Source organism: Phaethon aethereus, assembly GCF_964289735.1.
Source record: "Phaethon aethereus genome assembly, chromosome: 2".
Classification (NCBI taxonomy): Eukaryota; Metazoa; Chordata; class Aves; order Phaethontiformes; family Phaethontidae; genus Phaethon; species Phaethon aethereus.
In genome coordinates this window covers 136,194,201-136,210,518 of record NC_138582.1, presented here as the reverse complement: position 1 = coordinate 136,210,518, position 16,318 = coordinate 136,194,201, and the positions used below count along the sequence as shown (strand labels likewise).

Genomic DNA, 16,318 nt, shown 5'->3' with positions numbered 1-16,318 from the left:
ATTGACTCAGTTCATCCAAACAGGACAACCCCAAAACCTCAACTTGAAGATCTCCAGGCTCCTGAAATGCAAGCGTTAAGACTGCTGAGTATTTAACCGATTTTGAAATCAGTTCAGAATTAGGAGATTAAAACCTTCCACTTGTCAGATTTCTGAGCCTTGATTGCCACTGGCTTCTAATCTGTTGTCACCAATAACCAGGCTCTAGTAAACAAAGTTCAGTAATGGGGATGCAGCCCATCATTATCCCAGCTTCTCTTCAAATTCAGGGCTACTGGATTTGTAGACTAGATCTGGGTAAGATTATGCACGAGTACAACAGCTGCCATCTTCCCTGGCATAACTGGGATTGAACTGGGATTGAAGGATGTGGTCCAAAGCCAAAAGTACAAGCTCCTGTTGGGAGAGTCATTCAGCCTTGTTGAGGCTGCATGATCAGACATACTGTCAGTGTAGTTAGAGCAGAAGAAAACCTTTAAGTATATTGTCAGCATACTTAAGCAGAAATCTTCCATAACACCTCACCTTTTCATACGGAGGAAAGTTAAGTGTCTAGCACAGACCCCAGGGTGGGGTATGCTCTGAGTTGAGCTACCTAAGTAGTCCCAGCTACAAAGCAAAGTCCTTCAGATTTCCAGAGCTTGGTTACCAATTTAATTATCACCAACCACATTGGCTGGACCAAACCCCTAAATTTGGTGGGGAAGGTGGGGTGGCTGGGTAGAACCTAGAATCACCACTGTCTCAAGGAGCTGAATCCTGTCTCAATCCATTGTAATCTAAAACTATGAAAAACAGAGAGAGGAAGGGCAAATCACTAATAGCTAGAGAAGTCATCTGGCACAGCCATGATCTGCAGTGACTAAAGAGCTGCTGTCTTGTGGAAAGACTTAAAAGAGCTTGAGGAGAAAAAAAAAATATGCTGGAAGAGACACACATGCTGTCTGCAACTTGGCAATAGGCAATTACATTTGCAAAAGCAAAAGGAAGGAAATTGCCTAAAAAAAAAAAAAAGAGATTAATCTTTGGTATTTATTAAATTAAAGGTTACAGACGTGAGCCTACTGAAGAGATAGTAAAACAAACAACTGTCAAGAAAAATGGCTCAATCTGCATTTTTTTTCTTTCCCTCCTTCCTATCCTATCAAAAACATTAGTCTTATCCTATGGAGGAGAAATTGATAGCCTTCCTCACACTAGAAGCACTATCAAGACTGACCTGATAATATAATGCCCATATCCAGGAGGAGCTGCCACACTCCAGCTGCTGTAGATCTGCACTTAACAAAAGGGCACTGCTCCAAAAGCCAGTCTACCAGTTCCGATCCAACACAGCTTCTCCTGAAAATAAGCAAAACATCACTTCTTACACTACAGTAATGTTAAAATGCTCTTTTATAATAAAGAGCTGGTTTTTAAAGCTATTAAAAGTGAATCCTTTTGTTCAGCAGGGAAAACTCTTTGTCTCAATTACTAATTTTTGTAATCCTCTTCATTTCAAGGGAAGAAATTATTCTGGCAAGTCTCAGGGGATGCCCCTACTTACAACAAGGGTACTCATATTACATGAGTAAGTTCCCTTACATACCTAATTCATGCGGCATGCTTTACAATATGTAATATTTTCATCAATTTGTGCTGCATACAGACAGTCCTCCAAAGATGTACATGAGCTAAATAAAATCCAGCTTTTAGCCTCAAGATTTTATTTTCTTTCTGAGCATAGGCATAAGCAATACAGCTGCACAATATACGCGTAAGACCTTGAATGTTGCTCTAGGGTGTACTTCATCTTTCACATTATTGGTAAACTTATCTTTTTAAATCATAAAAAAATGAAGTTGTGGCTTTTTCTTAAATACGGATATGAATGAATGGTGCTATAATAGAGACCTGCACATTTTGGCATAATTGAAAATAGGAGGAAGCATTTATGCTGTAATGCAACACGAATGGAAAATCACTTCATTACAGAAATATTCCATAAATTACATGCAAAAATCACTGTGTAACTAAATCTTAGGAATCCAATTAATCTCTTTTATAACTCCAGACCAGAGCTGAATTGAATACTCTTTCTTTTCAACCAAATAACAACGAACAAATTGTATATGAAATCATAAGCAATTAAATTAATGGACATACAATCAGGCTACTGCTGCTTTGTGACAACTGACAAAGTAACATAAGAAAAGATATTAAAATACATGAGATTTTAAAGACTTTTTTTAGAAAATATTTTCAATTCTTAGTACACATACAAAATCTCACTCTCAGAATTTACTCTCTTGTCAAATCAGGGCATAAACAAATGCAAATAAAACCCATCCAGTTAATTAAAATGAATGATCCCAGGTTACCTGCAAATGCCAGTAAGGTACACCCTGTCTTTAATCAGGTCAGATGCTTGTAGAGTAAAAATGTTCCTGAGAGCTCTCCCAGCACAGGAAGAACTTTCTCCATAAATCTGAATAAGAAGAGAAATTGAAAACTGTGACAAACAGGGATTTATTCCTGCTGTAGTAAATTGCTTTGCCACCGTCCGCTCCCTCCCTCTGAGCAATGCCTTCTCCCCAGCTAAACGACAAGCGAGCAGGCAAAGCCTCATAGGAAATGCGCCCCAACTTCTGCCATAGCCAGTTGTACCACGGGTTGCAGATGCTCCCACGAGCTGGACTACTTTTATATTTGCTGCCTTAGAAAAGCAGAGGTTTTACTATCTGTCAGCTTTACCTTTGAACAACAGACAAGTTCAAATGAAAACAAGTGTTACTCTAGCAAAGCAAAAAGACAGTATTAAACATTGCAAAACCACACAAATTCAGTTAAAATTAAACATTAATCCATATGTATTTGAGTTAAATAATTTAATACAAGACTAATACACATTGAAACACCATTTCATAGTTCCTTCTTTTTGTTCAGAAACTTTGGAGGTATCCTGTGATAGCTACAGGTCAGTTCATCTGTACCTTGCCAGGAGGATGTGGCCTTCCAGAATGGACACACCTATGACTTCCCCCACACCTGGTTTCTACCTTACACCTCAAGGCTGCAGATGTGTGTATCAAAACAGGACCCAACTCCATCTTCCATAAAACCACGTTCCACCCAGACTCCGTATATCACTCCTTACTGATGAATTCAACTCAGGCTTCTGTTGTGATGTTTCCTCACCATCCCAGCAACACACATCAATAACACAAATAACTAACTTGAAAGAAAAACAATGCTGTGGCTTCACCTTTTTTGTTTGTTTGTTTGTTTCCTATGTTTAGGAATCTTCCAAGGAATATAAAAAAGTCCTGAGACAGTAAGGTCTTGTGAGATGCAAAAGCAGAAGTAAGCTAAACGGTGGCAACGGTTTAAATGGCTGGGAAGCGAGTGCATGTCGGAATTCACAACAATTCAGTTTGCAAATTCAGTAACAGAAGTAGACAATTTCTAACACACACAAATTATAACTGGTTAGCTGGATTTAACTGCAGACCACGTTCACAAGTGTCTTCAAAGCTATGATTAAGAGACTGAACCAAAGCAAAAAGATTCCTAACATGTTGTTTGATGGAATTCAAAAGAAACTTGACAAGTACCTTGTTTGAAGGAGTTTCCAAATAGGGATTTGAAATTCTTCTGGACAGGGTCTGTAAGACAATTTGGTAGAGCTTTAGTTTTGTTCTGGTTTTTGTACGAAAAAAAGCAGCAGCAACCTAGGTCTTTTAGATATTGAAATCTAACTAAAAAGAATTTATCAAATCATCTGAGTAGTCTAACTGAAGTCTCCAAATAATTTTTTTTTTTTCACATCATGAAAAAGGCTTGGTAAACTCAGTTCTGTGTTGTTTACTATATTTATTCTTGTTCTGGAAAAGAAAATGAGCAATGAGGTGGCAAAGCCTGTAGACAACACACAATTATTTGGGTCAGGAAAGACCAGAGACAACAGTGAAGAATTTCAGGATAAACCTAAAAAACTGCTAGGTGAAAAGACAGTATCATGATGAGCCCAACATTAAAAGCAGCATGTACTAGAGGGAGAAAATGTAATTACACATGCTCTAATACCTCTTAAAGCAAACTTTAGGAATTCGGTAAAGACACCTCAGGGTCACAGAACACTTCTCAAGGAAGACCACTCTTTTAAATTAAATTCTTAATTGTAGTTAAAAGAAAAAAAATAGGATAAATGAGGAATAAAATGGTGACCAGCAGGGAGGTAACATTGCTGTAATGTAGATCAGCATTATCTCTGCCATGCCACATGCTGCCCTAGTAACAGCATCTCAAAAAATGGATGCTCCAGTGTTAGAGGGGATTCAGACAATAACAGTGGTAGGAATAAGAAAGGATTTGGATAATTTTTAATATGAGAAGATACAGAAAAGACTGTGACTATTTACCTTACAAAGGAGACTTACAGGAGACATAATGCAATTATACAAAATAATGACATGGCACAGAGAAAAGACAGACTTTCTGTGCTCTGTTTTATGTAACACGAGCAAACTGATCACTCAATTAAATTAGAGAGGATTCATATTTGAGGAGATAGAAGGGAAAATGACATATAACTCTTCACAGCAGGGAGATGTAAATGCCAAAACCTTACTGCTGATCAATAAAGATCAGGGATTTAGAGATACAGAATTAACAGCGGACCAGAACTCTGGAAGGCAAACAGAGACAGGATAAACATCTCTACGAGAGTCAGGTTACTCCACCTTTACTCACCAGGTATCTTGTCAGTGTTAAAAGACAAAATATGGTCTACTCTGATGCCTACTGGCCACTTCTATTTTACTACAAGACGCAAATAAATATTGCCTAAAAAGTCTGGGAGTGGAACAGAAGACTTTGTGCAGGTGCACTGGCAGCACAATGGGAGGATTGTGTGGTGCTCCCTCACGTTACTCCATCATGTAGGCAGCATAATTAATTCCTCGCTTTGAGAAGGATCCAATTCACACTTGGTATATTGTAATCATAAAGAAAAATTCATCCTTCACACCCTGTAAGAATTACAGAATCCATATTTCACTGATGCCACCTGTTTTTTTCCCCCTATATTCTTCTTACTGTATTTTTAGAAGAGGAAGGGAAGTGACAAGGAACCACAGAAGCATCTAACGCGTCCACACTCATCACAAATGTTAGTGTAGTTCCACATGTAACAGTAGCTCCATATGGAAATACTATAACACAAAAGCTTAATTCCCCTTTCCCATACCCAGCAAAGATGCCGTAAGACTGCAACGTTGCCTCAGATCCCACTTACTCTTCCTTCCTCGCCAGCACATCGGTTCTGCAGCAGCCCTACATACCACCATTGCACTTGGTTTCCGACCAAGCTTTTCATTCAACAAGCCTCACCCACTGCAGCAGCTCGGCTAAAGCTTATACATCGATTTCCCCCCTCCCTGCCCCATTCCCAGGCTGGCACTAACGACGTTACCATCAGCGAGCTAATTCCAGCAATGCCGGTGGGAACTACAAGCCCTCGCATTGCACTGGCCCCATCCCCAGCATTGAGAGGACGGCTGAGCCTCAGCCGGGGAAAACACAGCTGCTGCAGGGTGCAGTTACACGACAGCATCAGACCAAACTCAGCAAAAGGGACAAATTTGGTGGCCTTCTACAATGGGGTTACAGCACTGGCAAGATAAGGGAAGAGCAACTGACATCATCTACCTGGACTTGTGCAATGCATTTCATACTGTCCCACCCACATCCTTGTCTCTAAAATGGCAAGACATGGATTTGACAGGTGGACCACTCAGTGGATAAGGAATTAGCGGGATGATGCACTCAAATTGTTGCGGTCAACAGCTTGATGTCCAGGTGGAGACCAGCGATGACTGGTGTCCCTCAGGGGTCCGGGGCCAGTATTATTTAGTATCTTTGTCAGGGACATGGACAGAGGGATTGAGTGCACCCTCAGCAAGTTTGCGGATGACATCAAGCTGAGTGGTGCGGTCGACATGCTGGAGGGAAGGGATGCCAGCCGGAGGGACCTTAACAGGCTTGAGAGGTGGCCCTTGCAAACCTCATGAAGTTGACCAAGGCCAAGCATAAGGTCCTGCACACAGGTTGGGGCAATCCCAAGCACAAATACAGGCTGAGCGATGAGTGGATTGAAAGTGTCCCTATGGAGGACTTGGGGGTACCAGTGGATGAAAAACTGAATATGAGCTGACAATGTGCACTCGCATCCCAGAAGGCCAACCGTAACCTGGGCTGCATCAAAAGAAGCGTGACCAGCAGGTCAAGGAAGGTGATTCTCCCCCTCTACTCTTCTCTGGTGAGACCCCACCTGGAGTCCTGCACCCAGCTCTGGGGCTCCCAGCATAAGAAAGACGTGGACCTGCTCGAGTGGGTCCAGAAGAGAGCCATGAAGACTATCAGGGTCTGGAGCTCCTCCCCTCTAAGGACAGGCTGAGAGAGTTGGGGTTGTTCAGCCTGGAGAAGAGAAGGCTCCAGGGAGACCTTACAGCAGCCTTCCAGTATTTAAAGGGGGCTTATAAGAAAGATGGGGAGGGACTCTTTAACAGGGAGCGTAGTGATAGGACAAGGAGTAATGGTTTTAAACTGGAAGAGGGTAGATTTAAACTAGATATTAGGAAGAAATTCCAAGGAGTCTGAAAAAGGTGACTGAGGCTGAAAGCTAGTAGAGAAAAAAAAATCTTCTAGTTTATCCTTCAAAATACACAGTGCTAGCTCTGGTGCAGGGGAGAGAATTCACAGCCCTGAAATGGGAGAAGGGAAGACAGGACAACGGCTTCTGTCAGTGGCAGTTTGAACGTATATCACCTCGGAGCAAGCATGACACATTGGAGAACCCAGGAGAGTACATTTAGCCTGTCATGCAGGAATCTACACCCACAAAATTTATACAAAGACAAGAAAATAGAAATTGCATAGGAGAAAATAAAACAAAAGTGAAAGTTGCATTCTGGAATAGAAAAAATTATCTTTCCTGTTGATGCTAGTGCAGCCTGTGTGATGTTGAAACACTCACTGCAGTTTGGCTGAAATTCATTACAATTTTAGGAGCTACCAAGCTAGATCCCCTTTTCTTTTCCTTTTTTTTTTTTTTATTAACCTGCCTCAAAAAAATCTTAGCTAGCACAAAATCCCTTCATTTTGTGCTACTGAGCACACCTCTTTTCAGTAGAGTTGACGTGGGCTGTTGGGGACAAATTGGCAGTCCTCTTCCAGACAGAGGAAGAAGGGGGAGTGAATCAGGGATCCAGGCTTTGTTTGAAAACCCCAACCTTCAGGCTGCTGTGTGGGGGAAGCACCACCCCTCCCTGAAAGGTTTTGGTAAATATAGACTGCTCCTCCCAAATGGTTTTGACACACACCAATTCAAAATGCATTTGCAAATAACTCTTAGAATGAGGCAGAATGTGCTTTTAAAACAAATCCATTAGTCATCAAGCAAACAACTCGTCTCTTGCGAAAACTACCCTGGAATGGCTATTGCTGCCTATGCCAAGCGCTGCTTTCCAGGCACCGTCACCCCGGTGTCCCCTTGTGCCTCCTCACCAGCTTGAGGAGAAGCTTTGCCAAACCGCGTGTCAGGGGGGAGATGGGGGATGTGGCAGCACGTATGGTCCTGGGACAGGAGAGCATATGTGGAGCAGATCCAGAGTGATAGGTGTCCTCCAGGAGGGCTCTCCCACCATACGTGAGTAGGTGTGCAAAGGTGGCTTCAGCTTCCCCACTGGGGATGCAGGAAGAAAGAGGCAGGGAGCTGGTGCCTTGGGCTGGGCCATCAGGAGTGTGAAATATGAACGTGGCACAGGGATGGCATCCTAGCTTGGGGACACGACTTGCATGTGACAGGAGAGGACAGTTGGCCCAGGAGAAGGTTTTGGAATAGACTGCTAGGATCTAAATCTGAATACACCACAGATAATTTAGTCTGAAATTAAGAAAAATTATAAAGGAGTTTACTGGTGTATTTAAAATCACTAGAAACACAGGGAGTAGAGCAATGGCGTTAAAAGAATGGGAGGATTAGAATAAAGTGACCAGCAAGTAATTTAAAAAAAATAGAAGGAAATATTTCTTTACAATCCATATGACCAGCTCATGGAATTATTAGCTAATGAATCAAATACATCAGATAGATTTTTAAAAGCACTAGCTAATTAAATGACTGATACTACTATGCAAGGTCCATATCTGGGTTTAAATTAGTATTGCTTCAACTGGACAATTATTTTTAAACAAGTTGAGAATTTCTGCCATTATTTAAAGGTAAAGATAATGATGATAATGTTTTAATACGTGAGCACAAACTGATTTTTGAAAGGTTTGGAAAGAAATTCCCCCACAACATACTACACAACAAGCAAAGAGTACTAATGAAGGCACATTTTGATTTCCATTGATAAGATCAAGCTGTATCTTACGGTCAGATGCTGACTTAGTTCTTTATCCAGCAGAGTATTGAACTGGCTCCACTACAGCAACTCCTTATGCATTTACTAGAACCTGGTTAATGTTCTAATCAAGGGCTAAAGACACTATAGAGCATGTTTGCAGTCATACCTTTTGGAGATAACATCTGAATTTTCTCCTTGTTTTTAGATCTGGGATTTTGCTTTGGCCTCATCTCAACTTCAGAGGATGACTTGACTACAAGTTGCTTGCGCTTTGCCTCCTGCCCAAGCTGTTCCAACAACTGCTGATATTTCTGCCATTGCCAGCACTGCAGTCGCGGTAGCATCAGCAGTGCTCCATACAATCTGCTAGCAATTTAATCACCATCATGCTCAGAGAGAAACAAAGCAAGAGTGTTTGGAGCTCCAGTTCAAGTGCTTTCCTCGGCTGGGATTTAGTACAGTGGTAGCAGCCAGCAACCTGTCTATATTAGAAGTCACACTGTAACACTACAGAAGAGGCCACAGAAATTGTAGGAAAATAGTAATTTCAAATATGGCATGCAAATGTTTTGCATTTCTTCTAAGAGCTTCTGATATTCCTGTGCAGTTAGCAAGAAAAAAAAGCTTTGGCAAAAATAGGGAAGTAAAAAAGAATTTTTATTAGTCAAGATTATTCCTTTTTCTAAATCTTTTACAGCGGGAGTTATAGTAGAACTAAAAGAAATGAGAAAAGGCAGAATCAGGGGTCTTCCCCACCCCCAGCAAATTGCTTAAGCTTCCATTCCAAGTTTTTCAAATAACTAGGTTTTTAACTGGTTGCGTTACCAAAGATGGAGCATAATGCCACATGAAGAGTTTGCTACGTGCAAACTTAACCTGTTTCCAGTTTACAACATGCTCATCAATATTTATCTGTTTAACCAGGGCTTAATTTGCAAACATGCCCATGATCAACTCCACACTGCTGAGCAGTTCTAAGAACATTTTTGTGTACAAATGTAAGAAAACAATTGTTCATAGTTTCAGGGCACTATCACTATGTCCCTAAAGAATTCAGTATAACACTTGTGCATTCCAAATTGGATTACTCAGTATACTTAAAATTAAGCAAATGCTTCAGTGTTGTGCTCTGTCAGAGTTTATTCCCTAAATATAAACAGCCTGAAAAAAAAATCATCTCACTTTGAAATGCACATGGTATAGCACAGACTACCTGGTAGTGAGATCATTTCTATTCCCTGACAGAGGGATTTCTGCAACCACTCAACACCTAAATTGCCTAATGTGACCACAAAGGAAATTATATATTCAGACAGATTTCCAACAAGCATTTAAGCATTCAAGCCTAAAATACACTTTCACAAATACTCATGTTGGAAACTTCTCACATTTCAACCATGAGAGACAGCGTACGGAAAAGGATCACAAATAAAGTTGAATCCAAACTCACTCTCAAAAACAATCATCTGTTTCTGCTTTTCTCTCTTTATTAATCACTCAACTCTAATAATAAAGTTGCTCAGGAAAAATAAAAAAAAATCCACCAGGGGTATTTACTTAATTTCCCTCAGGCTTCTCTCCCACTCCACGCACAAATCAAAAAGTAATTATTTTTTTCCTAGACAGATTTCTTTCTCTCATTACAAACCATGACAATGATAATGCCATAACAGCGAGAGAAACCACTGCAACTATTACAACTGGTGAAACCCTGTGGGTTGTTTTGTTTTGGTTTTTTTTCCTTCAGAAAGATTTGCTGGAGTTGCTAAAAGCATGCAGCTATAAAATTCACTCCAACCCCGATCCGAACAAGAATCCTGGAACAAAGCCGGGCTGTACCTGCCCGACACACCCTCCTCAACCTGCAACATAAGAAGGCAGCAATTTCTGCAGGAGCAAATTCTCATTTATTCCCAGTGCTTACTCATGCCAGGCAAGGAGTGGGGGAAGGGAAAGAAAATTACTGAACAATTTGGCTTTATCACTTTGCCACCTTCAAATTTTTGCATTTGACATGGCTTGCTGCTGTCTAAATTATAGGGTTTTTAAGCAGAAATAAGACATGGGTGCTGTGTTTAGCAGGTGAAATGCTACCGTTGTTTGAGGGTGGCTGGGTATAGGGAGTGTTGTCATGAATCCCAATCCGTTTCCATGTGGCAGCAGATTTTTCCTCGTGGTTGCTAAGGCACAGCAAGCAGAGTTGGTTGGGAAGCTAGCTGACTTTCAGCAGATATCATTCATACGAAACCACAGAATATGCCTGACTTTCTGCCAAATAATATTCGTAACAAACAACCTTCCCCCACTGCTCCTCTTGAAACCTGCTGTCGGAATTGATGGGTAACAAAGAACAACCAATGGAACAGTTCTCTCCATTCATATTTATTTAATATTAAATATAAAAGTCTTTATAAAGGATCCTCTTTATAAAGAAAAGATCTTCCCCTGATCATCTTAAACTTCATATACTTAGGTGTAGCACAAAAAGGTCAAAAAGCTGTAAAAAGAGAAATCTCTATTCAGCAGAGCTTGCAATGTAGGGTTCCCAGGTGAGCCTGCAAAGGTCTCTGGAGAAACCCAAATGGGTCATTACTGAGAGGAAACCAAAGAGTGTATTCTCACCTGTTTTCTGTATAAAAAGAACCTGCAATGAATCTGAGTAAGTTCTTTCACAAAAAGGAAACCCACAACTCATGGTTCATTCTCCCCTCCCGCAAAACAGAAAGGGATCTGCAAAGAAAATGGCTGCTCTTTATGAGGACAAGGAGTGCTCTTTAGGTTTAAAGACTTATTTCTGAGATGAGGGCAGGCAGGAAAGCAGTGCGTTTAGAAGCATTTCTGTATTCTCCAGCACCTACCAAACTAAATACGGCTGAATGGGCTTATGCTTCAAACAAAACTCTTCTTTAGTTCATCTGGCATAAGCCGGCCACTTTTAAAGTCTAGCAAGGAGTGTAATGTAGTGCGCAAGAGCAAATTTTGTTTGCAACGCCCTTTTCTTTACCCAAAAGAAGTTAAGAACAGAAAAGATATGACAGAAGACAATACGGCAGGACTGGCTGGTCGCCCTCCTCCATCTTCCCCGGCCCTACCGTAGGAGAAAAGCCCTGGATAAATGCAGTTTCAGGAAGGCACCAACACAGGCCTGAACCTGCTCTGTCCGTATCCTGTGCCTCAAATAAAGCTTCCTGACACGGAAGCCAACTCCGTTTGAGAGAAAGGGAGGAATGGTGGACGGCCAGAGGGGGAGGCCTGGATTAGAGAAACTTTATGTTCCTTAAAAACAGGAGGCGGCCACTCTCCTGCTAATGATGCATTCCCACGACCAGATTAATGCACCATAAAACAAGGCTGCTGACAAGCAGCTCATGTCCTCCCTCCACCTCCTGCTTCACCTTCCCATCCCCACCGCTCTTCTGCGTTGTGCTTCCGCACGTGTCTGTGAAGCCAGACCCTGAACCAAGCTGAAGGACCGAAAGCTTCGAACTGGCTCGTTAAATAACGATTGACACTAACCCAAACTATCGCCCTCCGCCAGGCCACCGGTACAGACAGGGTCGCTAGCAAGGCGGGCGGCAGGGGCACAGCGGTGGGACGCGGGGGGAGGCTGGAAGGGACGGCTGTGCTCGCAGGAAGCGCTTGTTTAGGCTGAATTCAAACCGTCCAAGGAACGATGGCACAAAACATGCCTAATAAATCCTCGGTGTCTCTGCTCTGTCAACGGAAAAGGAAGTTAACTATGCCCACAAAAAATGACAAGACAAAATTCGAAGGTGTCAGTAGTGGGGAACTTCACCTCCCACCTTCATGTTCACATAAGTGCATCATTTTAGGTAAAACAGAAATCCCATCTCTTTAACTCCATAGGTCAGTTGTAAATGGTGTGGGCTACAGCCGTAGTTTACAATGCAGAAACAGAGCTTGAACAAATTTTCTCTTCTCTTTCATATAATAACATTATGGACATTTTCAACTCATATGCTAATACAATGTTTGCAATGAGAATTCATTAAATATGAAAAGAATCAGAATTTTACTGCTTTTTATCATGCTTTATATAACACTACAATATGTGGAGTACAATTATTCGTGTTCCTTCATTAACCTAACTTTATTGCAGCATTTGTGCCTAGTTTGCCATTTCAGCCGTACCTTTCCTAATGCTACCTTAAAAGCTTCCCAGTGCATTTCTCTCCTCCTGGCTGTCAGCAGCATTTCACAGGAAAGCAGCATCCCCCCGTTCTTTTCAGCACAAAATAGGCACTGTACAGACCATCACCGTAAAAATTTAGCAATATTGTGCATTTATTTCTCTTTAAAACTGAGCACCTAATAAATAGAGTAGATGTTCTCTGTAATCTACCACCGTGTTCCTGGCCATCAGCATTTGGTTTGGTTTTGATCCGGAGGGTAGCACACAAAAGCAGGTGGGTGGGTGTTTTTAGTGATTATTAACATTTTATGCAACAATTAATATTTCTAATGATGCAAGTTATAATTTAATAATACATTATTTGGAGCTTTCAAAAGAATGTGCACTGGGTATTTCACACTATAATTAAAAAGATGTTCCCAGTGACAGGTTACCATTTCTTTTCAGATAGATCTAAATGAAGACATCAATAAAACAAGGAAAAGAGAGATCAGGAGTAGGAAAATGTGGATTGTCTGCATACTTAAAAGCATTTCAAACTACTTCTGTGGGCATATTTCTTGTGTTGCCAGCAAAATACCTTCTCATGACACATTTCCAAATAAAAAAAGAAAGCAGGATGGCACATCAATTTGGCAAAGACATTCTGCAAGCCAGGCAGCCTGACTCACAAGCCTGCATTAGTGAAAAGAAATTTCACAGGAAAATTGTGTGTCAATTTTCAAACAAGAACTAATGCCCAGGCTGTGCGGTCTCCTGCCCGTGGTTTTCATAACTTGACCAGACACAGCCCTGCACAACTGCTCTGGCTTTGAAGTTAGCCCTGCTCCGACCAGGGGCTGGATCAGACAACCACCGGTAGCTCCACTCTAACTTCAAATACCCATAGGACATTTAAAACACAACAAAACATGAATAAAACTGCCAACTTTTGCTTTTCCTGCTTCTGAGGTTTTTAGAGAGTGGGAGCAGCCTCCAAGCTTGGTGAAGAAGCTCTGGTTAAAGAAGCTTGCATTACAGCCTTAACAGCGTGAGGCTTTGCAGTGCCGCTGTTTGCATTGGCAGCACTCCGTTATGTGACCTCTTGGGAACAAGATTAATTTCACTGACAGTAGCTCTTGGCACAAGCTGGTGCCAACCTACTATGGGCTGGAGAGTGGGAGTTCTTAACCACTTCCAGAAGAACAGCTGTAATTTACTTTTTTGTAGAAAAATTATTAAACTATTTTAGTTTCACAAAGCAGCCAAGGCCTCCCCGTACAGAGAGCTTAAGAAGCGCTCCATATGCAAGGAAAGAAAAAAATTGCTCCCTTGGATCACACAAGCAGTTCCTTGACAAAGTAGATCCAGGAACTCCTCACCTGCTCTCAGCAGAGCCTCAGCGCTACTTGGAGCTCTGCTACTGGCACCTTAAAGCAGCCTGCAGAATGGGATCACGCTAACCCCGAACATCTTTTTTGTGTTTAAAAGCCTTGGTCTGGCTGTTGAAGCAGGAACACATGAAAACTCAAGTGCACTCCATCTCCAAAGGGAGGTTTGTTACCTCTGAGACGGGGAGGGACTTGAAAAACAAGGCAGTTCAGAAATCCCTGCACGCCTATCATTCAGTCCTGATCACTTAGCACATAGAGTAACATGGGGAGTAGTGCGCAATCACCATTAGATATGGAAGCGGATTAGAACCTGAACAGGAGTTTAGCATACACAAACAACCACTAAAAGCAGCTTAGGTAAATTTAGCTTTCACTAGACTGAAGTTACAGAATCAAAAAATATCACAGATGCAAGACACAAATGAGTCTTGTAAATTTTTGGACGTGGAAAAACAGCTCAAGTGCCAAGTACCTAACAGATACAAGTTTTACTTAGTACGATAAGATCATAAGCAAATAATATAAATGACATATCTTGTGCAGATTAAGCTATTAAGAAAGTAAAAGATGCGCTCAGCACCCACATAAGGTCACAGAAACAGCTCAGGCATCTTTACATAGGAACCTCCGTCATGAACATAGTATCAAGGAAAGAAGAGCACAGTCTTTGAAGTTAGGCAAGGCTTCTGCCCTAAAGAGGCAGATCTCCTTATCGATATTCTTTATCCTTAATTTTAATTACCTGCCTTTCTTCTGATATATGAATAAAGAATGAAAATAAAGATGTGTAACAATTGTCTGCACACATTTGATATTATTAAAGCACATGGATACGCCACATCATGTCTATCTATGCTGCGTTATTCTGAATTTACACGCTGTACATTTACTCACTCTAAACTCAATTAAGTCTACAAGTCCTTCTTCCTACTGCTGTGGAAGTTGGATCCCTCTGTGTGAGCGCTGGGGGTCTCTTTATCTCGTGAGGTTTTCCAGGCGGTACCAGGGAGTTTTCTCATTTTGATCTATATTTTTTAAGGGTAGGACCTTGCTCCAACAAGAGACATTTGAAAATGTCATGAATAGAACTGGTCCGTATAAGGATTCTTGACATTCATAATTTCATTTCAAGACAGCATGGGCAAGATAAGACAAGGCCTGCACAGGTGATCCCTGCACTTCTCCTCAGGCTTAGAATACAGATGTTCAACCAAACTCAGTTTAAGCAAAAAGCCACAAAACTTCATAAGCTATTCCTGTGAGATTAACACCCTCTGTGAGCATACCCCACTCAAATTCATAGAAAAAGGAAATATTAAACTTTGTTGCACTAAGCTGGAGAGCTTCCTGGCAGAAAAGGACCTGGGGGTGCTGGTTGACAGCCAGCTGAACATGAGCCGGCAGTGTGCCCAGGTGGCCAAGAAGGCCAACAGCATCCTGGCCTGTATCAGAAATAGTGTGGCCAGCAGGAGTAGGGAAGTGATCGTGCCCCTGTGCTTGGCACTGGTGAGGCTGCACCTTGAATCTTGTGTTCAGTTTTGGGCCCCTCACTACAAGAAGGACATTGAGTTGCTGGAGCGTGTCCAGAGAAGGGCACGAAGCTGGTGAGGGGTCTGGAGCACAAGTCTTCTGAGGAGCGGCTGAGGGAACTGGGGTTGTTTAGTCTGGAGAAGAGGAGGCTGAGGGGAGACCTTATCGCTCTCTACAACTACCTGAAAGGGGGTTGTGGTGAGGTGGGTGTTAGTCTCTTCTCCCAAGTAACCAGCAATAGGACAAGAAGAAATGGCCTCAAGTTGTGCCAGGGGAGGTTTACATGGGATATTAGGAAAAATTTCTTTGCTGAAAGAGTGGTCAAACATTGGAACAGGCTGCCCAGGGAAGTGGTGAAGTCATCATTCCCGGAGGTGTTCAAAAAACGTGTAGACGTGGCACTTCGGGACATGGTTTAGTGGGCATGGTCATGTCGGGTTGATGGTTGGACTTGATGATCTTAAAGGTCTTTTCCAACCTTAATGATTCTATAATCTTTTGTGGAGAAAGTGTATATGAAAGAACTAGTGTAAGCAACCTAACTAACTAAACACACAAACAAATAAATAAATAAATCTTCCTTCAATTGGTCTCACATCAGTCTCTTGTCCCACATGAGGTCGTTAATCCCTAATCTCCCAGCCCTCAGAAAAAAGCCCTCCAGAAACACTAGACCTGGTATTTAAAGCATAAAGTTCCTATCCCTTTGTTTCATTCCTTATGTGTATTAGGAGGCTTTTAACAATTAAAAAAGCACAATTATTTCTTCCTTTACAAGAAAGGTATTATTCCTTAAACAGAAAAAAAAGCCTCACAATTTGAGAGTCAAAGGATTAGAAGACTTTTCTGTTTTTACATCTGATTAAATTATC

At 41.6% G+C, this 16,318-nt stretch overlaps 1 protein-coding gene across 1 annotated transcript in view; it reads right to left on the bottom strand.

Annotated features, from left to right (window-relative positions):
- RAPGEF5 (Rap guanine nucleotide exchange factor 5) overlaps window positions 1-16,318 on the bottom strand; it is a gene marked incomplete at its 3' end in the record, with an annotated part of 161,230 nt that overhangs the window by 128,845 nt on the left and 16,067 nt on the right. Inside the window, exons 2-4 of the mRNA XM_082015389.1 lie at window positions 3,594-3,644; window positions 2,361-2,467; window positions 1,220-1,341 (exon numbers count right to left, since the gene is read on the bottom strand). Coding sequence (XP_081871515.1) covers window positions 1,220-1,341; window positions 2,361-2,467; window positions 3,594-3,644 — 280 coding nt within the window. The remainder of the gene's footprint in view (window positions 1-1,219; window positions 1,342-2,360; window positions 2,468-3,593; window positions 3,645-16,318) is intronic.